The sequence below is a fragment of the Leptodactylus fuscus genome, chromosome 7 (assembly GCF_031893055.1).
Source record: "Leptodactylus fuscus isolate aLepFus1 chromosome 7, aLepFus1.hap2, whole genome shotgun sequence".
NCBI lineage: Eukaryota > Metazoa > Chordata > Amphibia > Anura > Leptodactylidae > Leptodactylus > Leptodactylus fuscus.
In genome coordinates, this window is record NC_134271.1 from 114,878,522 (window position 1) to 114,903,686 (window position 25,165).

Here is a 25,165-nt window from a genome sequence, read left to right on the forward strand (position 1 = left end):
TCGGGAAACTACAGCATCCAGGTCTTGTTTAGTGGGTAGAGCTTGAATAAGGTCCCGAAGTAGCTGAAAGTCCGCAGAGGCAATATGAGCTGCCGAGCAGGGCAGGGAGGCTGAATCCAAGGATTGCATATCATGTCCAGGGAGGGTGGCAGACTATGAAGGAGGTGGCTGCGATTGGCGTAGCGGAGGAGATGGAGGAGCCATGTCATCAGTGCCAGACCCTGTAGCCGAGGTTCCAGGTCGGGACAGGAAGGTAGAGATTGATGGTGAGTGAGTAAGAGAGCGGCCCGGGGTGCGGGAAGGAGCAGTAGAGGTGTTAGGACGTCTTCTGGACATATCACAGTGGGAAGCGACCATAGAAGGTAATGAAGGTACACTCGCAGTATCACCAGGCCTTACATGAGGCAGTCACACAGTTCCATAATCAAACCCGGTACCCATGAGGTGCCAAAGGAGCAACGGGAGAAGTGCTAGTTCCGTGGGGATATACTGCAGAGCGTATAATACACAGCAAGTGGAGGAAGGTGAGGAGCCCCCCCTGATGGTGGAGTAGGGGCTCAGCACTCCCTTCACACCACTGCAGCGCACAACAACAAAAGTTCTCTGCTAGGAATGTCTCTGAAGAGGGTAAAAAAGTCCAAAAAAACAGCAGAGAGTACTCACAGTGTTGTCAGAACGTCCCAGCAGAAAGCGTCAGGATGGGGGCCAAACAGCAGAGGGAGGTGAGGTGTCTCCACTTCAGGCAATGCAGGGATGCCAGGCAGCAGGTAGATCAAGGGCCCAATACAGTGAAGCCTCCCAGGAGCAGCAGGCTGTATGTCCCCACAGATGCTGCAGGAGGATCAGGAAGACCAGATGAGGGACACCAGAGGACCTCGCCGAGCCAGGAGTCACTGAAGAGCAGCAGGCAGGATCCACAGGAGGCAGCCACCTACAGAGAAGCCAGCCGGGAGGTAAGCCGCAAATCCAAGATGGCGGCCGCAGCGTTATGAAGAGGAGGCAGCGCTGCAGGGGAAGAAACCAGCAGGCGGAGGACACCAGGAGCCACCAGAAGATCTCCACCGGGAAGGAGAGGGAACGGACGGTCAGGCAGGTAAGCCGTTGCAGTCAGTTCCACAGCGCAGGGTGTAAGGAGCCGGGTAGGCCGCGAGGCCAAGATGGCGGCCGGTCTCAGGTAGTGCAGCAGGCCGCAGGATCCACAACCGCCCGGGAGCACGCAGGAGCTGACAGATGGCGCCCAGATTTAGCAGACGGAGGCTTGGGGCAGAGCCTCAGGGCAGCCCAGGAGTTTGTGCAGCAGGATGGCGCGGGTAAATTTAGGATAGAGAGCGAGGACACGGAGAGCTCCGGGAGATGCGTCCGCTCTCACACGCGGCTAGCCACGCCCCCCCTCTCTCTGTGGGTTTGCTCTATCAGGAACCTATCTGTGTGTAGATTTGGCCCAACACCGGCCAGCCTGTGTGTAGTTCTGAACCAGCAATGGCTAGCCTGTGAGTGGGCCTGTGTTAGGCTGCGTTCACACGAAGTAACGCAACGCTCATTCTGACACATAAACACGTGTGAGCTCTGTAAAACAGAATCCCATTGACTTCAATGGGTTCCGTCTTACGCGCACTACCCATTGAACTCAATGGGAGGCTTTTTTCCCTATTGCTTTCAATGTGATACGCGTGTATTTTAGAAGGCTCCATTTTGAGGTACACAAAATTTGATGTCGCTTTTATTAAAGTTTTTGGGGATCACAGTAAAAACAAAAAAAAACCTCCAATTCTGTCATTATTTTTTGTTCAAATTTGACATTTGCAACTTTTTAGTGGATCATTATAATGACAAAAATACCACATTTCTATAGATTTTGTTATGTTTTATCACTTTTATAACATTAAAATCTTGTTTATTGCGGGGCAAGCTGATGTTTTTATCGCTACCATTTCGTGGCATACCTGACTTTTTGATCATTTGAGAGGTGAGGTGGCCAAAACACAACAATGTTGGCATTATGGGTTTTTTTTTTTCTACCATTCAACGGAACAAATAAATATTGTATTTTAGGAATTATTCTGACACAGACTGATCATAGTGCAGCCAAATACAATACCAGTGATATAACCAAGGCTAGGTTCACACTATCGCTATTTTGTCTGTTATTCTGATCCATTAGAGAAACAGACTACAAAAGTAATAGAATGACAACTGCGACATTCATTACTCTATTACTTTTGAAGTCTTTTGAAGTTCGGATCTTATGACAATCAGAACAATAGGCAATATAGCAATGGTGTGAACCTAGCCCAGTAGTGACTAACCTTTTGACCTTGGTGTGTCAAAATTGATTAAAAAAAACCCCCTAGGTTACGGCCAGGGCCCCATGGGCAGGGAAACGGCGCAGAAAAAATTGCGGTGTTGTACAGTACAAGCAAAGTAGATGAGATTCAAGCAAATCCCATGCCCACTTTGTGGTTAAAATCGCAGAATAGACACACTGCGATTTCCACAACCGGCATGGTTTTGGAAATCGAAACATGTCAATTATATCTACGGAAATGCCGGCGGCTTTCCTGTACACATAAAGGGGTAGGCTTAAAGGGGTTGTCCCATGTCAAGGATCCTATCTATACTGCTACTTTATGAGGATTTAAGACTTTTCCTAAATACATTGCTTCATCAAAACTGCTTTGTTTGGCCGCTGTCTTAATTTATTCACTTCATTGTTTACACTCCGTTTCCAGGGGCCTGGTTATGATCAAGTGGACAAGTGAGGGAGGGGCTGAGTGAGGGAGGAGGGTCTGAGTGCACGGCAGCAGCTTGTATTTCTGACGCTGGGCTCACACCAGCATTCGGGTCTCTGTATCAGGTTTCTGTCTTCTGCAGACAGAAGACGGAAACCTGTCAGACTGGGTCCGGCCGTGAGCGCCGGTGAGTGTTTTATGTTCTCCACGGCAAAACCGATTTTAAAACTGGACACAAAATCCTGTATGTCCAACTCTGTGTCCAGTTAAAAAAAAAACGGTTTCACCGCGGAGAGCATAAAATGCTCACCGGTGCTCATGGCCGGACACTTTTCAAACCCATTCAAATGAATGGGTTTGAAACATGACTGCAGGTTTCCGTCTCCTGCCCAGTTTCATGCAGGAAACGGAAACTTGCAGAACGGAGACCCTGGGCGCAGATGTGAATGAGCCCTTAGCTGTTTCTGTCTCTCCACCACACTAGTAATGGAGCTCCTGCTCTCAGATAGGGGATGGAGAGGTGAGTGCTACTACTTGCATTTCTGAGCTCTTTATCTCCTGCTCTTCCACTTATCAGTTGGTTTAATTGAATTTGGCTGATAAGGGCTGAGATAGGGAGTCCCATACCTCTGTATGTATTGCAATCTGACTCAAATCCAGCTCTGTTACATCAGCTTCATATTGTGCATCTTCTGGTGATACTGTGGTAATTTATATACAACCAATCCCTCATTACTGACTGCAAACATACTGCTATGAAGAGAGCTAGCAGAGCAAGTGAAACCCCGCCCACCAATGTACCGAGAATATCAGGAAGTGAACAGAGTACACACCCTGCAGGTTGCTGAACAAGCCAGTTGGAAATACCCCTTATATTATTCCAGAGCTCCCCCTAAAATTTTTTCCCAATTTAAGCACTGGCAATAACACAATAAGTAGCTGTGGATTAAAATAAATGTCACCCCCAGTTTATTCCATGAGGTGCCGCCTTTCTCCGCTCACCTCATGGAAAGTGCGCCCCCTGTGGCTGCCCATTCTCAGGATCTGTGGCGGTCTCAGCAGTCACACCCGCACCCATCAAGTATTCATCCTGTATCTTATGACTAGAGGAGAGATTTGAAATACATTTTGTGGTAACACTTTTAATAATTCTCATGCATTTGCTGCCTGTGCTTATAATATAGACAGTCATATACATTCTGCAATTGTATGACGTCATTTTCATACCTATGACTCATTATCTTCCAAGGTGTTATCTGACAGATCCCACATTGCCAGACATGCCTATACTTGATATACTTGCAGATTCCTGTGCAAATTCAACAATGCAGAGCACCCCCTTGTGGTTATTTGTAAGAATGCAGCCGGCGCCCTTCTCGCGATACTTCCTGTCCCGGAACAGGCTTGTGCCGTCTGTACGCTTCCTACGTAGAGCTAATCCCTTCAGGCTGTGGTTTACGAAACTTACGTTGTGGAAAGCGTACCGGGCGCCGTAGGTGGCATTATGTGTGGCGGCTGTGTGCAGGAGGAGTACCCGGACCGGGTGAGGGGGCAGCCCGGGGTGGTGATGGCGGATTACATGTAGTAGTATATGTCTATGTCTCCGCCCTGTCATGATAGGGGAAGTGATGGCTCTGAGCTCTATGCTGTTAGCTTATTTCCTATCCGTCTTCGTGGGAAAGCTGGGTGACCCGGTGACAACTAATGTAAAAGTTTCCTTGTCACCCAGCTGTCCCAGAGTCCTGAATGGGCTGCCTGCCACTTCTTGTAATCCTTGGGTTTATATGGCTAAATAACTAGGCACTTTTGCCATTCAGGAGACAGGGAAAGTTTGGTAGTCTCTTGTCAGTGCTGTAATGGTGAACCTTAACATTTTTTATCTGGAGTCTCCTTGCCACCTAAGGGGATGTTCACACGACGGAAAATGGATTCCGCATGTGAACATACTGTGTGGCTAGCCGCAAAGGAACGCCGATGTAGTACACCAGCATCCCGTCGCGGCGTTCCGGATTAGGCCGACTGAATGGGCCTAATCGGAGGGAGTCTCGCACCACAGATGCCGTGGCTGAGTCAGCGGCAAAATAGGGCATGACTTCATGTCATTGAAGTCAACGTGAGAGTTTTGACAGCAGATTTTGAGGCAGATTCCGCATCAAAATCCGCTACCAAAAAAACTCCTTGGGAACCCCAAAAGGCCAGCTGTATTACGCTAGGTTCACACCTTGCTTGTAGCGTCCGTCTTCTGTGACAGCTATACAGCAGATCTATCTGAGGACAATGGAGCTAGTTCTCAGCATTTCTGTATAAAATAACACCCCATTTATTTTGGCAGCTGATTTTTTTCTGCCATATCGTGGGAATATATGTCCCTATAGCACCCTCCGAACTAGACCCATTCATTTGGGCCTAATCCAGAGCGGAAAGCCGCAACGGGATGCTGTGCACTGCATCGGCAGCCGCGATGGAATATGACACGCGGAACCCCGTGTGAACTAGGCCTTACTGCTCAAGGCTGGAAATCGTGGGGGTCTGAGTGACCAGATCAGTGCTCCAGGTAGCTGAAGGCCCGCCCCCAGTGCACCAACTGCCTAATTTACATAACACTTCAAAATAGTCTTTCTACATAAGCAACATCCCTGTAATGTACTGCTAGCTGTTAAATATGCGCAGCGAGCTGGTAGACTCGTTTAACCCCCGTGGTGTTTTTAAATTTTTGTTTGACTCCCCACCTTCCAAACCCCATAACAGCTAACCACATAGTATTTATATGAAATGTTGCCGATGTTCACTCACCCTATATTGGGAAAAAAAATTGCCCATGCTTCAGGTTATATAACCCATCCAGTATTGTCCCTAGTATGAGGCATCCCTGAGACGCAATGATAGACAATGATGTTTTTTTTTGTTTTGTTTTGTTTTTTACACATGGCAGCTGACCGTATGTGGCTCTGTAGATATAGATTTTATATGACTGATAGTAAATGAGTATCTAGTGTAAGCTGGTCAGGTAATGGAGGGGGTGTACATCTCACACAGACTACTAAGGTGGGTGAGATGAGAAAACTCCAGGAATGTTTGTTCTCAGCAGATAACTTTCGTCTGCTGAGCATTTTGGTAAATGCTCAGTATTGGGCTGGATTTTTAGGAATGGCAGGTAGGTTGGTAGTGGGACCTGTCATTCCACCTCCCTCCAGTCCACACTTTGGGGATGTTTCGGCAGCGACTCAGCTGCAGAGAGTCTGCTCATCAAGGAGGCTTAAGAAGTCAGCTCCAGCAGCAACACTTTGGCAGAGCTTGGCTGGAGAGCAAACAGAGAGGTCATATTTTTGGAGCTGTGTCCTGAATGATTCTACTGGCTTTTGGTCTTCTGTTATTCTAGGTGAGGTAACCTATTCTATGTTTAGTTAGAGCCTAGCCGGGCAGGGATTTATTTTTGTATTCTTTCCTTTCGTTGCTGCACTGTATTTTTGAGTGAAAATAAACTCTACCTTTGCTTTGGACTAAAGAATCTGGACTTTTGTGTCTATGCCACCCCACCTAGCAACCCCAGACCCTGACACTAGTTATGCTATATTACCATCTATCTACTATAGTACCGTATTGTAATGGCTCATTATGAAATACACTTGCTATGTATATACATTATAGCCCTTACACTTGTCTATGTGTTTATTTTTAGGGTAACACGTGTTTGGAGACCGGATCCTTTCTGTTGAATTATGTAAGCTGTGCTAAATGCAATACAAGAGACTTTGTGCTCATCGCCAATAAAAGAGCAGGCGAAGAAGATGGAGAAGAGTTAATTACATATGACCGTAAGTGCCAGCACACATCAAGTACACCATATACACACAATGGCTAGTATCTTTAGTATACGGCGTGAAGGCTTTATAGGGCAATCCATATATTGCACATATTTCCCAGTCTGCACAGTGTCTGGAGACCAGGACAGGTTTCTCTATGATGCTGTGAGTTACTGCCTCTCTACAGGACCATTGGCATCAATATAACAGGACAGGACTCTCCGCATCAAGGATAACTATAGTACTATGATTCTGGCCTTCTGAACACAGTGCAATCTGGGAAATATGGCCGATATATGGACCTTATTTTATGGTCAGGAACTGCCTGTGTGCAGGGAAGTAAAACCTCGGCATCTGTGAGCTGTTTCCAAGCAATGACTAGGTTAGCTGACAATTCAGCACCGCTGGATTTTTTTTTGTGACTAGAAGTCACAGTTGCGGAATCCATAGAGTCATAATATGACTTTTGCTTACACCAGGGAAAAAGTCACAGGGGGACATTGCGAATTTTGATCATTCAAGTCGTCCAAGCCGTATACACATACATGTTCGACTTGACTGGGAATGCATGTGTTCTCTTTGAGGAGAGTGAAATAAGCCGCTTACGTCACCCAGAACAAGAGCATCCTTCCTTCACATCTGCTATTGAGAGAGTGTTAGGACACATTAGTCAGTCGGTGCTACCAAAATTGACTGGTTTGGCTGCCACTCATCTAATGTGTATGGCCACGTTTAGCCTTAGATAGACAGATTATTGTATTCCGAGATCAAATGATGGTAATTATTATTTAAATATTTATATATATTTATTTTTTATTTATGTATAATGTGCAGCTTGGTTGTTACTATTTGTTCTATAAGAACTGAATGAACTGACTCAAAGCTTGTTAGACAATACAGGAAAAATCACTGCTATAAGCTACAGATAGCACTGGTACTTTTCTTCTGCATAAATTCTAGAAGGGTACTTAAAATGAAAAAGCTACCAGTCTCTATCAAACTGAATGTTTTAGAATATAGGTACTCATACAAATCTCTGCCTGGAAGGGCTATATACACTTCAAAATGTCAACATACATCTCTATTAGGATGAGAAAAAAGACTATGGAAAGGGAAAAAAGCTCTAGACACATAATCTAGATCTAGCTGTAGACACCTAGACTAGGTCCAGCTCTAGACACATAGACTAGACCTAGCTCTAGATACATACTGTAGACTAGACCTAGCTCTAGATACATACTGTAGACTAGATCCAGCTCTAGACACAGACTAGATCCTAGCTTAGTGAGCTGATACGTCTTGTATAGAGTTTTAAATGATAAAGTGCATGGACTACGTGTTTCGTTGACTACAGATATAATTGTGAGGTTCTTAGCGCACAGTTTTACGAATTGTGCGAGCCCATCTGCCACGTCACGGCGACCTCATTCAGATGGGTCCCTACACTAAGACTTTATTTAATAAATGCTGTACCCCACTACCCATAGATAAGACCCCGGAGATCAAGTTCTTAGAGACTGCTCTGTAACAGTGAGTCTATAAGAATGTAATTTCCTGTCCTATATGTAAAGTGTTAGTGTAGGGACCCATCATAAAAAGGCCACAAAGTGGTCGATGGGCTCAAACATGTCATGCAAAATTTTTGCTATGACATCACTATAACTAAAATATTCTAATATACTACAGTATAATAATAGTAAGTAACTGTAACATATATAATACTGTATTTATTGAAATACAATATATTTAAAGAAACACAGTAGACAACTTATACATCATGTATATAGAGATACTTATTAGGTAAATGGCACAACTCAAAGATATATATTTAGCTAATTATAGAACTATATACATACAGTACACACTTTACACATTCTTAATTTTATTAAAAAAAAAAAAATGTACCCATTGTATAGTGTCACGTTTAATAGTCTGTAACTGCTGTCCACTTACATAATACATCTTTACTGTCTGTGTATGTTGGAATATATATACACACTACTTCCCCATTGAGTATATGTATAATAACACAGAGACACCTGAAAATTACTATAAATATAGATATAGATCTAATAAGTGGACAATAACAGATATAAATTACATACGGTAACTTGAACTACATCTAAACATGTATACATATATAATTAGAACAAACACCTGTATATACTATTTATAGTATATTGTATAATAGTATGAAGTATAAAGGGGTTATGTCATTCTTCTCTTCTCCACCCCTCCATGCTATTCACCTCTCTACTATACCACTTTGCACTTGTTGCCTCTATCCTCTGCATCTCTACAATCTTCTCTATTCCATCGCACCTCAGGCCTCTCTCCTCTATTCCTCTGCTACTGCCACCTCAGGCCTCTCTCTTTTATCCATCCATACCTCCACTCTAGGCCTCTTAAGCAGGGTTCACACTAGCGTCGGTGTCCGACAGCTAGTGTCCGATACTAATGTCTGCACAAAATCTTGCGCGGATATTAGCATTGGACACTAGCTGTGTCCGTTACAATTTGCATTATTTTAAATGGGACATCATGTGGTGTCTTTTACTGTCCGTGTCTGTCCTTAAGTGTCCGTTTACAAAGATGATCGATTTTTCAAGCGGACAGCTAAATCCTACATGATGTCCCGTTTAAAATAATGCAAATTTTAATGGACACTAGCTGTCGGACAACCGACGCTAGTGTGAACACCCCCTTATATCTCCCCCTCCGCACCTCTCACCTTGGAGACTCTTGCCCCCCTCCTTTACCCTTCCACACATCATTCTTCTCTCCTCTACTACTGTACCACACCATACCTCTTTCTTTCCACCCCTCCATGCCTTAAGCCTCTCCCATTTACCCATTCATGCCCCTTACCTTTGTCCTATAACCTAGGATTCCTTGTTCCTCTCTACTCTATCCCTCCACTGCTCCCACCTCGCTCCTTTAATTTTCTGTGCCTTGCGATTCTATCCTCTACCCTTCCAAATTCTATGTCTCGCTCTTCTATGCTTTTGTGCCTTGTGCTTCTCTTCTTTATGCCTCTGAACTTCTCCCTTTCCAAGTCTTTCACCTCTGTCCTCTCTCCTCTTCACCTCCGCATGTCTTGCCTCTCTTATTTACCCTTCCATGCTTTTTGCCTCTCTCCTCTACCGTACTGTACCTCACACATCTCTCCTTTACCCTCTGGGCCTGGCACCTCTCTCCTCTAACCCTCCACACCTCATGCCTCTGTTCTCTACTCCTCCACACCTTGTGCCTCTCTCCCACCGTACCTTGCACCTTTCTTCTCTTTCCTCCACGATTGACATGACTACATATATAATTAGCACAAACACCTATATTTATATATACATATATACACTATTTACATAGATTGCTACATGTTTAATAGTATAAAGTATTAAAGGGGTTATGTCATTCTTCTCCTCGCCACCCCTCCATGCTATTCACCTCTCTACTATACCACATTGCACTTATTGCCTCTATCCTCTACCCCTCCACATCTCTACAATCTTCTCTATTCCATCGTACCTCAGGCCTCTCTCCTCTATTCCTTTGATTCTCTCACCTCAGGCCTCTTTCTTTTATCCATCCATGCCTCTCTCCACTCTAGACCTCTTATCTCTCCCCCTCCGCACCTCTCACCTTGGAGACTCTTGCCCCCCTCCTTTACCCCTCCACACATCATTCTTCTCTCCTCTACTACTGTACCACACCATACCTCTTTCTTTCTACCCCTCCATGCCTTAAGCCTCTCCCATTTACCCATTCATGCCCCTTACCTTTGTCCTATAACCCTGCATTCCTTGTTCCTCTCTACTCTATCCCTCCTTTGCTCGCACCTCACTCCTTTAATTTTCCGTGCCTTGTGATTCTATCCTCTACCCTTCCAAGTTCTATGTCGCACTAATCTATGCTTTTGTGCCTTGTGCTTCTCTTCTTTATGCCTCTGAACTTCTCCCTTTCCAAGTCTGAAACCTCTGTCCTCTCTCAAGTCTGATCACCTTTGCGTGTCTTTCCTCTCTTATTTACCCTTCCATGCTTTTTGCCTCTCTCCTGTACTGTAATTGACGCATCTCTCCTTTACCCTCTGGGCCTGGCACCTCTCTTCTCTACCCCTCCGCACCTCATGCCTCTATCTTCCACTCCTCCACACCTTGTGTCTCTCTCCCACCGTACCTTGCACCTTTTTTCTCTTTCTTCTACACCTCTCACCTCTTATACTTACATTTGACATGACTACATATAGAATTATCACAAACACCTATATTTATATATACATATATACACTATTTACATAGAATACTACATGTTTAATAGTATGAAGTATTAAAGGGGTTATGTCATTCTATCTTCTCCACCCCTCCATGCTATTCACCTCTCTACTATACCACTATGCACTTAATGCCTCTATCCTCTACCCTTCCACATCTCTCCAATCTCCTCTATTCCATCGCACCTCAGGCCTCTCTCCTCTATTCCTCTGCTCCTCCCTCCTTTGGCCTCTCTTTTATCCATCCATGCCTCTCTCCATTCTAGACCTCTTATCTCTCCTTCTCTGAACCTCTCTCCTCTGAGATTCTTGCCCCTCTCCTTTACCCTTCCACACATCATTCTTCTCTTCTCTTCTCTACTACTCTAACACTCCTCCATACCTCTTTCTTTGTACCCCTCCATGCCTCAAGCCTCTCCCATCTACCCATTCATGCCCCTTATCTTTGTATGCCTCTGCACCTCTCTTTTAAGTCTGTCAACTCTCTCCTCTACACCTCTCTGCAAGTCTTACCGCTCTAATTTATTCTTCCATGCATTTTGGTTTTCTCCTCTATGCCTCTGCACTTCACCTCTCTCTTCTTTACCCCTCTGGGCCCAGCATCTATCTCCTCTACCCTTCCCTATACCTCAGTCCTATACTCCTCCACACTTTGTGCCTCTCTCCTTATCTCTTCATGCCTCTCAACTCTCTCCACTATTTTCTACCCTTCTGCACCTTTATACATCTGCACCTCTTGCATCTCTCCTCTACTCCTTCACACCTCGTGCCACTATCTTCTACCCCACTATGCCCCTCTCCTCTTGCACTCTGCAACTTCTGCCTCTCGTCTCTAGCCCTTTGCACCTTGTGGCTCTCTCTTCAAATCTTCTGCACTTTGCTGCTCACTCCTCTACGCCTTTGTTAGTCTTGCTCCTCTTCTCTAACTTTCTGCACCTTGGCCTCTCTTCTCATCTCTCTTCTACCACTCCACGTCCCATGCCTGTTTTCTTAACCTTATGTTATCGTTATCTTACACCTCTCTCCTCTACCCATCTGCTCCTTTCACCTGTCTCCTCTACTCTTTCAGGCTTTGTACCTCTCTCCTCTACCCCTTTAGGCTTTGTGCCTCTCTCCTTTATTGCTACCACTCTTCACCAGTCTGTGTTCTCTTCCTATACCTTCCTATTTTTTTCTTACACTTGTGCCTCTCTCCTCTGAACCTCTCTCCTTTACCCCTTCACACCTCGTACCTTTCTCCTCTAACCCTCAGTGCCTGGCACCTGCCTCCTCTGTCTCCCCATGCCTCTCACCTCTCTCTCTTCAAGCTTCTCCCCTCTACACTTCTGTGTCTTTCTCCTTTACTCCTCCACAACTCTTCTGCCAGTCTTTGCTCTGACATTTTTCCTCTCTTCTCTACCCCTTTGTGCCTTGCTCCTTCAATGCATTTTGTTTCTACCCTTCCTGCCTCTCTATTGTCTCCTCCACACCTCTCACTTCTCTACTGCCTCCTCTACCCCTCTGCACCTTTTCTCTTTCTCCTGTATCCCTTACACATACTATGTATAGACCTACTTACCACACTTGTGGTCACCCTTCACACAGACATTTACATTCATGGTACCTGGATATCTCTGACACATTCATGCAGTTCCTCCTATATGGAAACAAAGATAAAACCATGTAAGTTAGCTAGTAGTAATGACAGGTAATAGCAACAAACATTAGCAACGGTAATGTGAACGGCCCATTGCAAGTATATGGCAGCTGTGCTTATGGCATATGTCAACTGATGACAACTGACACCATTGGACATAGGAAGAAATCTGATTAACAATGACAAGAGACATAAATATTTCTTATTGTTATATAAATGATGGGTCAGATTAGAGAGAAGCCCATGAGAACAGAGGCCAATACTGGTCATTTATTAACAGTCGCCCCCTAGCTGTTATCTGTAATAAAGTCTGTGAATGATCGGTCATGTCTTCAGGTTTTCGGTATTAGGATGAGATGGCGGTCACTTACCACAAAGTCCTCCCCTCTGCAGCGCTCTTCTGCTCTCTTCACTCTCTACTAACTGACCACAGCCAACTGATTTCTTTCAAATTCCTATCCTGCAATCCTATTGGTTGTCGCTGGCTGTAGTTGCCATGGTGACAAATGCAGCTGATGATTTAACCCTTTAAGCACCAATACTGTATTAGCATCAAGGTCTATTTATTTCTCTACAGACATTGCTGTATGAGGGCTTGTTTATTGCAGGATAGGATACATATTACTAAATGACCATCTTTTATTAACTATTTTTCATTTAATGGATCCGAACATTTACATTAATTATATTAAAGAGGACCTTTCACCACTTTGCAACCTGTGCAGCTTTCTGCCCCATGTTATAGATGCAGCTGCATAGACTGTAGTGCACTTTGAATTACCTCCCTAGCCCCCCTCGTTTTGGAGCTGTGAGGCCCGTAAATTTTGGCGCCCTGTGTGGTAATTAAGGCTTTAGTGTCAGAAGGGCGTTTCTGACGATAAAGAGAAAAGCTACGTCAGTCTGACACTGTCCAATTAGCAGTGGACAGTGTCGGAGCTGCTTCTCCTGCCTAATCTCGTGAGTTCTCGTGAGATCAGGCAAACGTCTCTTCACAGGGCTGCACAGAAGACCCGGAGAAGCGATCCAGGCTGAGCACTGAAGTGGATGAAGGAGAACTTCAGTGACATCTTCACAGGTAAGTGAAGAAACCCCTAAGCAATGAGCATAAGTGCCCTGTACACCCTGTGGACCTAGGTCTAGCCCCTATACAACGAGCATTAACCCCTATAGCCCCCTAGGCAATGAGCATTAACCCCTATAGTTCCCTAGGCAATGAGCATTAACCCCTAGGGGGCTATAGGGGTTAATGCTCATTGCCTAGGGGACTATAGGGGTTAATGCTCATTGCCTAGGGAACTATAGGGGTTAATGCTCATTGCCTAGGGGGCTATAGGGGTTAATGCTCATTGCCTAGGGGACTATAGGGGTTAATGCTCATTGCCTAGGGAACTATAGGGGTTAATGCTCATTGCTAGGGGGCTATAGGGGTTAATGCTCATTGCCTAGGGAACTATAGGGGTTAATGCTCATTGCCTAGGGGGCTATAGGGGTTAATGCTCGTTGTATAGGGGCTAGACCTAGGTCCACAGGGTGTACTGGGCACTTATGCTCATTGCTTAGGGGTTTCTTCACTTACCTGTGAAGATGTCACTGAAGTTCTCCTTCATCCACTTCAGTGCTCAGCCTGGATCGCTTCTCCGGGTCTTCTGTGCAGCCCTGTGAAGAGACGTTTGCCTGATCTCACGAGAACTCACGAGATTAGGCAGGAGAAGCAGCTCCGACACTGTCCACTGCTAATTGGACAGTGTCAGACTGACGTAGCTTTTCTCTTTATTGTCAGAAACGCCCTTCTGACACTAAAGCCTTAATTACCATACAGGGCGCCAAAATTTACGGGGCTCACAGCTCCAAAACGAGGGGGGCTAGGGAGGTAATTCAAAGTGCACTACAGTCTATGCAGCTGCATCTATAACATGGGGCAGAAAGCTGCACAGGTTGCAAAGTGGTGAAAGGTCCTCTTTAATAAATATGTATAAGTTATTTTTCAGTCTCACTACTTTTGCAGCATAAGAGCACATTTCAAATAAATATTTTTTGATGTCGCCAAAATCCACGAGCCACACATTTTTATTTGCTTTTACCTTTGATGTAGCCATATTGGACTTGTTTTGAGGGACAAGTGATATTATTAAAGGGGTTGGCCACTTTATAACTAACAGTCTGTAATGCGTAGCCCAAAGATAAATAATAAACTTACTCATAGACATTAATGGGGTGTGGGGTGCATTGTCTAATGGGGAGAGATATGGGGTGCACAGTGTACTGTGGGGGGGTAGATTTGTAATGCATTGTCTAGTGGGGGTGAGAGATGTAGGGTGCATGGAGTACTGTGGGGGGGGGGATCTTGGGTGCATGGTGTACTATGGGAGTTGTTGGGTGCGTGTTGTAGTGTGGAGGTGGAGAGATGTGGGGTGCATTGTATAATGTGGGGTGTACTGTGGGGAAAGAGATGTGGGGTGCATAGTAGAGAGGCACATGGAGAGCTGGGGGGTGGTTGTGCGTGCTCCTTGCACTGAAGATACATTCAGGAAGGGGGGGGGGGTTGGCGATGCACAAGAGGCTCATGAAGAATGGAGGAATCTTTCATATCTGTGTTAGGGCTAGTTCACACGGGGACATGGAGGCGGATTTTGACAGCGGAATCCATGTTATAATCCACCTCCGTACAATGATAGTCTATGTAGAGGGCTTGCTTCTTTTTTTTTCGCTAGCATTTTTTTACGCTAGAGGAAAAAAAAAAGCGACATGACCTTTCTTCAGGCGTTTTCTGTCTGAAGAAAGCAATAGAAGTGAATGGGAAGTGCAAAATGCGCGTTTTTTACCGCGCGTGTTTTTGCATAAAAATGCGTCATGGGTTTTTTTTTTTTTTTTACAAAAAATCTTTGAGTTGCCTGGGGCACTGTGGTTTTTTCAGCTTAAGGGTGGCCAACCCCTTTAAGGCTACTGACGCCATTGTAATAAAGATATAATGTTCATCCATTAACCTTCCCCCCCCCCCCCCCAAATGTCATGAGGCATTGATGAGTGGGAGCCCCATGGAATGAGTACGCTCAACATCTATGGAATGAAATAAATATTAATATTGTTTTTCTGTTTTGTAGATATGTGTAAAAATTGTCACCATGTGATTGCAAAGCACGAGTATACCTTCAGCGTGGTGGATGAATATCAGGTACAGAGCTCACTCAGCAACTAGTATCTTTTGGTGTATTAAGTCCTGAAGTTTCTCAGACAATATACAAGACAAAAATATGCAAATCTGTTCTCCAGGATGTAATTATACAAGACATTTTCACCCACGACTTTATTTCTGAACTGTTCAATAGATGTACATTATGCCATAGAGTTCTCCCTTTCTGTCCATTACTCATAGTGTCAGCAGCTCCAACTCTGGCACGTCTGATCTCATCGTCCATTACATAGATGGCAATTCATTGGAATGGTTGCCTTGTAATGCTACATTTCCTTGTAGTGGTTGCTGCAGTGGAAATGTATAGCTGTCCACAAGTTTCCATTTCAGAAGCCAAAGCAATGATAATCAGGTGATAAGCAGGGCAGCTTTGTGTAAGGCCTAGATTGTTATGAAGGGGAAGAAAAATATATGGTTAAAGGGGTTTGACCATGAAAAAAAATTCACTACCCATTGGATACAGGATAAATTCCTAGTTGGTGGGGGCTCACCACTTGACCATCTCCAGCTTTTCCATTGAAGTGATTGGGAGCAGGGGTGCATCTGCGCCCACCAGGGGTATGGCTGCAGTCATAACAAGGTTAAAACACCCACTCCTTTGAGGATCAGCTGTGTCGGATTCCTTCAATAGATCATCAATTTATCCTCTCTCCTATATATAGAGGATAAATATTTTTTGTAGCGTAACCACTTTAATGGATTGTAAAAACATGGCTGCTTTCTGGTCACAGTAGCTGAGCCCTGTTGATGTCAGTCAATATGAGCTTCAGTACTCCTCCACAACCCATAGCTAGGTGAAGTGCTGTTACAGAAAGAAATGGGCCATGGTTTTCTAACATCTTAGGGTATGTCACAGGATCAGTAAAAATATCAGTTGCACATTTTGTTGCTTATGTTGCTTCAATGCACTGCAGCAAATTCTGCTTGTGTTTATCATGGATTTGTTGTGGGTTTCACCCTGTGCGTGTCAAAGACTGAAATTTGTTATGAAAATTCATAGAAAGAATTGGAATGTGCAGATTTAAAGGGGTTTTTATGGCCTGTAGCTGACCGGTGGAGGCTGACAGCCGACCTCTGGACTGATCAGCTGTATGGAAGCCTTAGGGTCCATTCACACAGAGTTTCTTGGCGAGGATTTTGAATCCGTGTCAGAATCCACGTGAAAAAAATGCCTCCCCCATAGATTCCACCTGCCAAAACCTACGCAGTCAATGGGAGGCAGAAAATTTGCGTGAAATTGACAAAATCCTTGTGAAAAAACCACTAGCGGTTTTTTCAAGGTCCATACACTGTGCTGGAGGAAGAAAAAACATTTCCTAATTCCTGAAGCGGATTTTTTTCTCGCCAAAAAACTCTGTTTTTGGAGCATTTTTTGAGGCTTAGTTTTTGTTTTTTTCCCTCCAGCACAGTGTATGGACCTTGAAAAAGTCACGAGCGGTTTTTCCACACGGTTTTTGCCAATTCTGTGCCCAAATCCGCAACGTCTATTTTCCTGCTTCCCATTGACTGCGTTCGGTTTTTGCAGGCGGAATCCGCCTGAAGTAAGCTTTTTTTTTTTTTTTCTGCGAGTGGAAAAATAATGTGAGCAGAACCCATAGAACGTGGGAGGCTTTTTTTCCACGGGGATTCTGACATGGATTCAGCGTCAAAATCAGCGCCAAAAAGCTCCTTTTGAATGGATCCTTAAATCAGCTGGACTCCACCACTGAGCTCAGTGCTTAACATCAGTGAGAGCTGGATATCCTCTTTATTAGAGTGTTGTTAAAATCTCTGCCCATTTTGATGTTACTGTAATATCCTGCAGATTTTGCATCTGGAAATCTGGACTGGAAAATGGCAGCATATTCACACACGTGAACACAACCTTAGAGTATGGCCACACCTTGCCGAATTGCAATGTATTTGGCTGTTGTGGAAACACAATGGGGAAAAAAACAATGTTTTATAGTACCAGCAAAGTAAATAGGTTTCATTAATATCCATCTACACAATGGGGGCAAAAAATGCAAAATCAGTGGGCGGGCAGACTTGCACTGCTGTCCGCCCTTTGGGATTCTGCCTATTCATTTGCATGGGTTTTTAAAGCAAACCACCGGTGTCCGTATGCCGCCTCACCGCCGTGAAACCGTTTTTTTTTTTTTTTGCACAAACACATAGTCACACATGCAGTACTTTGTGTCCATGCAACAAAAAAAAACAACGGTTTTACGGCGGAGAGGCTGCATACGGACACCTTTGCTTTAAAAACCCATTCAAATGAATAGGTTTTTAAACTGACAGCCGGCAAGCCGTCCCCAAACAGTTTTTCCTGGCTTATTGGCGGAATCATAAAGGCCGGACCGCGGTGCAAGTGTGAACACCCCCTCAAAAATGTTTTCCCTATAGATTTAATAGGGGAAGAAAAAATGCTGAGAAAAATATAGCAGAAACTCAATGAAAAATGCTGCAGAGGAAAGTGCACTATACTTTTGCCGTGTTGTTTTTCTGCAGCATTTATTAGCTATGTATTACTATGTCGGTCCTTCACTTTATACAGGTATTTCACAAATTGCATAAGAAACAAAACCTCACTTTGCAACATTGCCTTATACAGGGTGTCCCACTCGGGAGTACAACTTTAAAGTGCAAATTTTTATAGTGCCCGTCTCTTTATGACACAGAATCAATTTTTCATTAAATAAGGAATATTTTGAACGCCTTGCAGAGTAATTCGCATTATTAAAGTTGTACTCCCGAGTGGGACATCCTGTACCTTGTGTAACTATGAATGGACACATATGGGAGTTGCGGTGCAGTATATTATCCAAGCTTTTTGTAGAGTCATGAATGAGGATGAGTTGATGAACAGATATGTTCTTATGGGCACTGCTGCCATGACGGTGTCTTTGCTTTCTTCCAGGAGTACACTATGCTCTGCATGCTGTGTGGGAGAGCGGAAGACTCTGTTAGCGTTCTGCCCGATGACCCGCGACAGATGGCGCCGCTCTTCTAGAGATAATTTATCAGCAGAATTTTATATATGTTTGCTATCTATTTTGTGCTTTTGTTGTGATTGCATTCCATATCAATAAAAAACCATGTAAACTGTATTTGGTGAGACTATGTGACTTCTACTTGTTTCAGTTAGCATATTATTATGTATATTACGTCTAGGCTCATGTCACATTTAGGTTCATCCTTTTAGTGGATGGGTATTCATTTACATCCATTTTCCATACACTTCGTCTATCATGCGTTTGCATCTGTGAAAAAAAAAAAAAACGGCCACTGGCTCATATATTTTTTTCAACATTGTGGTCTATGGTCTGCTGATTTCCTGTAAGGACACATGACAGATAAATCACCTTCATATATCCCAAAATAAATGCACAACTACAATAGCCTGTAGAGGGCACTGCAGGTACACTCCAAACATCACAGATATTTCACTTGTAAGAAAACACAGTAAGGGGTTTGTTTCACTAGTTACAAATGAATAATTGGAGGAAATTAGGTTTCTTAACCCAATGAAAAGCTCTTTTTTAAATATAACCAGTTTTTATTGGAAATTTTTCAAGTACAATAGTGGGAAACAAAAACAAAGTAAGCAGCGTGGAAAAAGCGTGGGGAATGACCCGCCCCAAAAAGCGCTGTTTTTTTTTTAATTTTATTTTATTGTAGTCAATGAACTAAAGACTGCTTTTTGCAGGTCCTCTCGGCATTAGACAAATTCAGAATTTATGTTCTCCTGGCAGAACACCCTATCTGCTTTTCCACTAGTTGTAATCCTCAGGATCCCAGTAGGACTGGGGTACCCAGTATTCACCAGTAAAATTCATTCTGGGGGTCCACTGTACAACTAAATGCACACGGTCAGATCTGAGATTGCAAATTCCTGAAACATACAGGTTTTTTTCAGTACTAGCCCATGGCTCTGATTGTGTATGTTTGTCAGTGGTCTACTGACTGACTCTTTGACTAGGACCGTATTTATCAGTGGAATATCTGCTCATATAAACCCTCAAATCTACAGCACATGGAATAAATGGTGCTCTAAAAATCAATAATAATGGTATTAATAGATTCAGTCGTCCACCAGTTGTCTGTCCAGTACAGATCCATCATAAATCATGAGACAAAGAAATGCTGCAAGCCCCACTTTTTCGTCTGACAATTTCAGTAAAAAAATGTTTATCCAATGGCCCTCTTTATAGTTGCTGGGGTCTCTCAGGCTCCAGTCGTGTCCATCATGGAACAGATTCCTTGTTATCCATTTATCCATTCTTCATGTTCTCTGATGGATCAGAAGTATGGAGAGCAAAACTCAGTACTGAACGTAGCATAAGGCTCACGTTACATCTTTTGGTTGTAATTTTTCATGTATATAAGTGTAGAGACAATTTCACGTCAATTCTTAGAGCTTATTCACATGACCGTGCTATGTACTTGGCTGTGAAAAACGATGAAATGGTACAAATGTGCATCCAAGTGTGACCCGTTTTCATGGATTACTTGCATCTAATGAGGGATCCCTGAAAATGGGCTGAGATAAGACAATTTTATTTTTTATAGAATCAGACACATGAACTGTTAGCAAAATAGTTGTGTGAATAGAACCAATAATTTCAATAGGGTCTGTGTGCAATACATTGTTTTGAAACCCAGTCGTGTGAATAAGCTCTTATGCTTTAAGGAAAATCTTCCATTAGGACATTCACACAGCGGACATGCTGATGAATTCCTGAAAGATGATGAAAAATGGTATTTATCTGCTTATGTGTACAGTGTTGGCCAAAAGTATTGGCACCCCTGCAATTCTGTCAGATAATACTCATTTTCTTCCAGAAAATGATTGCAATCACAAATTCTTTGGTATTATTATCTTCATTTAATTTGTCTTCAATGGAAAACCACAAAAAGAATTGTCAAAAAGCCAAATTGGATATAATTCCACACCAAACATAAAAAAGGGGGTGGACAAAAGTATTGGCACTGTTTGAAAAATCATGTGATGCTTCTCCAATTTGTGTAATTAACAGCACCTGTTACTTACCTGAGGCATCTAACAGGTGGTGGCAATAACTAAATTACACTTTCAGCCAGTTGAAATTGATTAAAGTTGACTGAACCTCTGTCCTGTGTCCTTGTGTGTACCACATTGAGCGTGGAGAAAAGAAAGAAGACCAAAGAACTGTCTGAGGACTTGAGAAGCAAAATTGTGAGGAAGCATGAGCAATCTCAAGGCTACAAGTCCATCTCCAAAGACCAGAATGTTCCTGTGTCTACCGTGCGCAGTGTCATCAAGAAGTTTAAAGCCCATGGCACTGTGGCTAACCTCCCTAGATGTGGACGGAAAAGAAAAATTGACGAGAGATTTCAACGCAAGATTGTGCAGATGGTGGATAAAGAACCCCGACTAACATCCAAACAAGTTCAAGCTGCCCTGCAGTCCGAGGGTACAACAGTGTCAACCCGTACTATCCGTCGGCGTCTGAATGAAAGGGACTGTATGGCAGGATACCTAGGAAGACCCCGCTTCTTACCCAGAGACATAAAAAAAGCCAGGCTGGAGTTTGCCAAAACTTACCTGAGAAAGCCAAAAACGTTTTGGAAGAATGTTCTCTGGTCAGATGAGACAAAAGTAGAGCTTTTTGGGAAAAGGCATCAATATAGAGTTTACAGGGGAAAAAGAGGCCTTCAAAGAAAAGAACACGGTCCCTACAGTCAAACATGGCGGAGGTTCCCTGATGTTTTGGGGTTGCTTTGCTGCCTCTGGCACTGGACTGCTTGACCGTGTGCATGGCATTATGAAGTCTGAAGACGACCAACAAATTTTGCAGCATAATGTAGGGCCAGTGTGAGAAAGCTGGGTCTCCCTCAGAGGTCATGGGTCTTCCAGCAGGACAATGACCCAAAACACACTTCAGGTCAGCACTAGAAAATGGTTTGAGAGAAAGCACTGAAGACTTGTAAAGTGGCAGCAATGAGTCCAGCCCTGAATCCCATAGAACACCTGTGGGGGAGAGATCTCTTGATGGCAGTTTGGAGAAGGCCCCCTTCACATCTCAGGGACCTGGAGCAGTTTGCCAAAGAAGAATGGTCTAAAATTCCAGCAGAGCATTGTAAGAAACTCATTGATGGTTACCGGAAGCGGTTGTGCGCAGTTATTTTGTCTAAAGGTTGTGCTACCAAGTATTAGGCTGGGGGTGCCAGTACTTTTGTCCGGCCCATTTTTGGAGTTTTGTGTAAAATGATCAATGATTTGACTTTTTTTTTCATTCTCTTTTGTGTTTTTTCATTGCAAGCAAAATAAATGAAGATATTAATACCAAAGAGTTTGTGCTTGCAATCATTTTCTGGAAGAACACGAGTATTATCTGACAGAATTGCAGGGGTGCCAATACTTTTGGCCAACACTGTAAGTGGACATGCCAGGTGAAAACCGGTATAATTTATGAAGCAACCATAGGGGTTGTCACATAGGTTTCCAGGCTATTTTTCGGTAAGTGTTGCCCCAATAAATCTAGTATTGCCTTCCGTTTGGGCTCCGGCCTATCCTACAAGCCACGGGTCTCTGATGTGTCCTGCCAGCAGAGTAAGTGACACTGGCTTCATGGCATTCCACAGCTGACTGTACGCGCTTCCCTTATAGAGAGAGTATCTTAGCACAGGAATGTCCCTGCTCACTTACTGATAATCTTATTTTGGAACATGGGGTGTGTCTTGTGTCTGCAAAATGTACAGCGCTGTGTATTAGTGACCTTTTTTCAGCTGTCCTTTCTCCTTTGTCCCTAAGTTTGACTTCATCTTTTCCATTGTGGTGGTGACATTGGATCCAATGTAAGGATTGAGCTGCAGGGAACAAGGTAAATGCAGATTTTCTAATCTCTACCATCGCTCCTTTTCTAGATTGATATTTAGTAAGTATTTAGGTAGAAAACAGATACTATACGATAATTATAGTCTGTAAATTTATCCAGAATAATCAGAGAGAAAAATTCTAAAACTAAATTTCATGCATTTATTTGTATTCCTTTTTATAAAGTGTTTCTACAATGCAGGCAATTTTATTTGTTTTTTATGCTATATAATTTTTTCTGTCTTTACTATATATACCATAATCTGATCATAAAATATTAATCCGTATAAATAGTGAATCTATAAATGAGCAATAAATATGGTGGAATATATAGAGTTTGTATATGGGCATAGCTGTATTGGTAGCACAAGGTTGCATTAGATACTACTACAGTTCCTGCTATAGCTATTACTTCACTTTTTTACCGTTGTGAGTGAGAACATAGAGAGTTACCTAACAGTATTTTCTAGGCCGGTTTGTACATAGTTACATCACATCACATTGGTTTCTTTCTTTTAATTTTATTTTCTTCATAATCTACAATATTTACTTGTCATTGTAAGGAACTGAATCCTATGTTCACACTTTTTGGATTTCCTTTAGGCAAATCCAACATGTATGTTTTTTTTAAGGATTTGCAGCAGGAAACCAAGGCTGGCATTCAGATTCCTGCTGCGGATGTGCCAGCATATCTGCAATATTAGCTCCATTAACAATCCATGGCTTTTCTGGGTGGAATCGCCAGGGATAATGAATTAGAATCTGCAAGGTCTTTATTTCTGCTGTGTGTCAATAGAGTGTGTGCGTTGGATCTGCAGTATTGGCTGATTTAACCAAATCCTTAAATGTTAAAAATCCTAGGCTGGAGGATCTCCACCATGTACATCAGGTAGAAGGCTATTACGTATCCCACAGCATAGGCATACAGAGGGTTACGTATACTATAAACCTTTGTATGATGTACACTATAGTATACTGATTCATATTGATCAGACAGACTCCACAAGGACATCTTATTTTAACTGTGGATGGTGAGTGCAGCTCTATGGATATATTTGGCCTATAAGACAGGAGGTTTACTAAGCATATACATCAGACTATGGCCTCGTTCACATCTGCGTTGGTATTCCGTCCGGGGGAGTCCACTTGAGGACCTCCTGAACAGAATACCGAATGCAACTGCAAGTGGTGTGCCAGTGAAAGCACACAGATCCCCATAGACTACAATGGGGTCCGTGGGCTTGCCGCCAGATCTCCGCAGGGATCATGCGGACAGGAAAGTAGTTCGCTATCTGATTTGCTGTCCTCATGATTCGTGCAGGCAGCGCGCGGCAAGCACACAAACCGCATTATGGTCTAGTCTAATATAGTTTTGGGTCCATGTGCTTTCACTGCACACCGCTTGCAGTTGTGTTCGGTATTCCATTCGGGGGGGTCCCCATGTGGACTGCCCATACGGAATACCGAACGAAGATGTGAACGAAGGGTAGTACAGATATGAGAATGGAGCCTAACTGTGTGATGTACCTTATGTACAAGTTTAACCCCAAGTAGTGAATATGAGAGACCAATACAAACACAGTTATAAGGGTTCTAGGTTCTATGATCCAGGTCTCCCATTATTAGAGTGAAGGGTACATTGCTTTATTGAGTGCTGTTCTCCTTTGGCTTACTCAAATCACTGGTACTGTAGGGTGAATGAGCAATACAATCTTATTCACCCTAACATAAGTGCCATAAACATAACTTCAAGATATGGATATGTCATCCCGCCAGGAACAACATCTGCGAGGAGTTTGTATGTTCTCCCCGTGTATGTGTGGATTTCCTCCCATTCTACAAAGACATACTTACATGAAAAAAATTAAAAAAATGTACATTGTGTTCCCTATATGGGGCTCACAATCTACATTAAAAAAAAAAAAAAAAAAAAAAAAAAAGATATGGATATGTCAGACTCCTAGACTTATAAGCCATTTGACATGGCTTTATAAAACATAAAGGGAGTCTATCAAGCTCTCCTACGCATATACAATGGTCACCACTGAGTTAGGCCTGGTTGACATCAGCACATAAGTTTCCATTTGGGGAGTCCGCTTGGGTACCCCCTGAACGGAAACGTAGTCTGCTTAAAAAAAGTGGTTTACCTTAGGAAACCTGAAAACTCCATAGACTTTAATGGGGTCTGTGTGGTTTCCACACGAAAAATGCGGAGAGAAAAGTGCTGCTTTCATGCGGAGAAGAGATCGGAGTGACCTGAACGCACATGTGAATCAGTCCATGCAGATAACATTACAGTGATAAATACCATACCTTTGTTATCTTTGTCACTTTTGTAAATTTGGAGAAAAACTGTAAAGTTTTATGCAAATGAACCATTTGGTGCACTGGGGGTGGGTCTTTAGCCACGGGGACACTGCACTTGCTGCTTAAGCTAGATGAATGATGTTATAGCAGTGGGAGGATCAACTTCATGGGGTGGTGCAGGCAAGATTTTCTATGAGACTCTTGCCTGCAGTGCTAAAGGGAGCAGAAAGCCCGCCCCCAATGCACTAAATGTCTCATTTGCATAAGATTTAAAAGTTGTTTTTCTTCAAATCTGCAAAAGTGACATAGATAAAACAGCTGTGATGTCTATCACTGTAATGTGCTCTGTAACCGGGTGGTGAAAGTTGAATATGCTTGGGGAGGTGGTAGAATCC

General features: G+C 43.4%; 3 protein-coding genes across 3 annotated transcripts in view; 2 read left to right on the forward strand and 1 right to left on the reverse strand.

The window, feature by feature from the left end:
- The window catches only part of SRSF5 (serine and arginine rich splicing factor 5), a 95,019-nt gene that overhangs the window by 36,977 nt on the left and 32,877 nt on the right, over positions 1 to 25,165 (reverse strand). The window lies entirely within an intron of this gene.
- Positions 4,131 to 18,706, forward strand: CHURC1 (churchill domain containing 1). The gene is made up of 4 exons (XM_075280887.1): positions 4,131 to 4,272; positions 6,409 to 6,544; positions 15,537 to 15,607; positions 18,525 to 18,706. Exons 1-4 carry the CDS (start codon positions 4,234 to 4,236, stop codon positions 18,615 to 18,617), a joined length of 339 nt encoding a protein of 112 aa, XP_075136988.1. The 5' UTR covers positions 4,131 to 4,233; the 3' UTR covers positions 18,618 to 18,706.
- Positions 22,346 to 25,165, forward strand: part of SPTB (spectrin beta, erythrocytic) — a 67,331-nt gene continuing 64,511 nt past the window's right edge. Inside the window, exon 1 of the mRNA XM_075282842.1 lies at positions 22,346 to 22,470. The gene's annotated coding sequence lies outside the window, so the exon portion shown is untranslated. The remainder of the gene's footprint in view (positions 22,471 to 25,165) is intronic.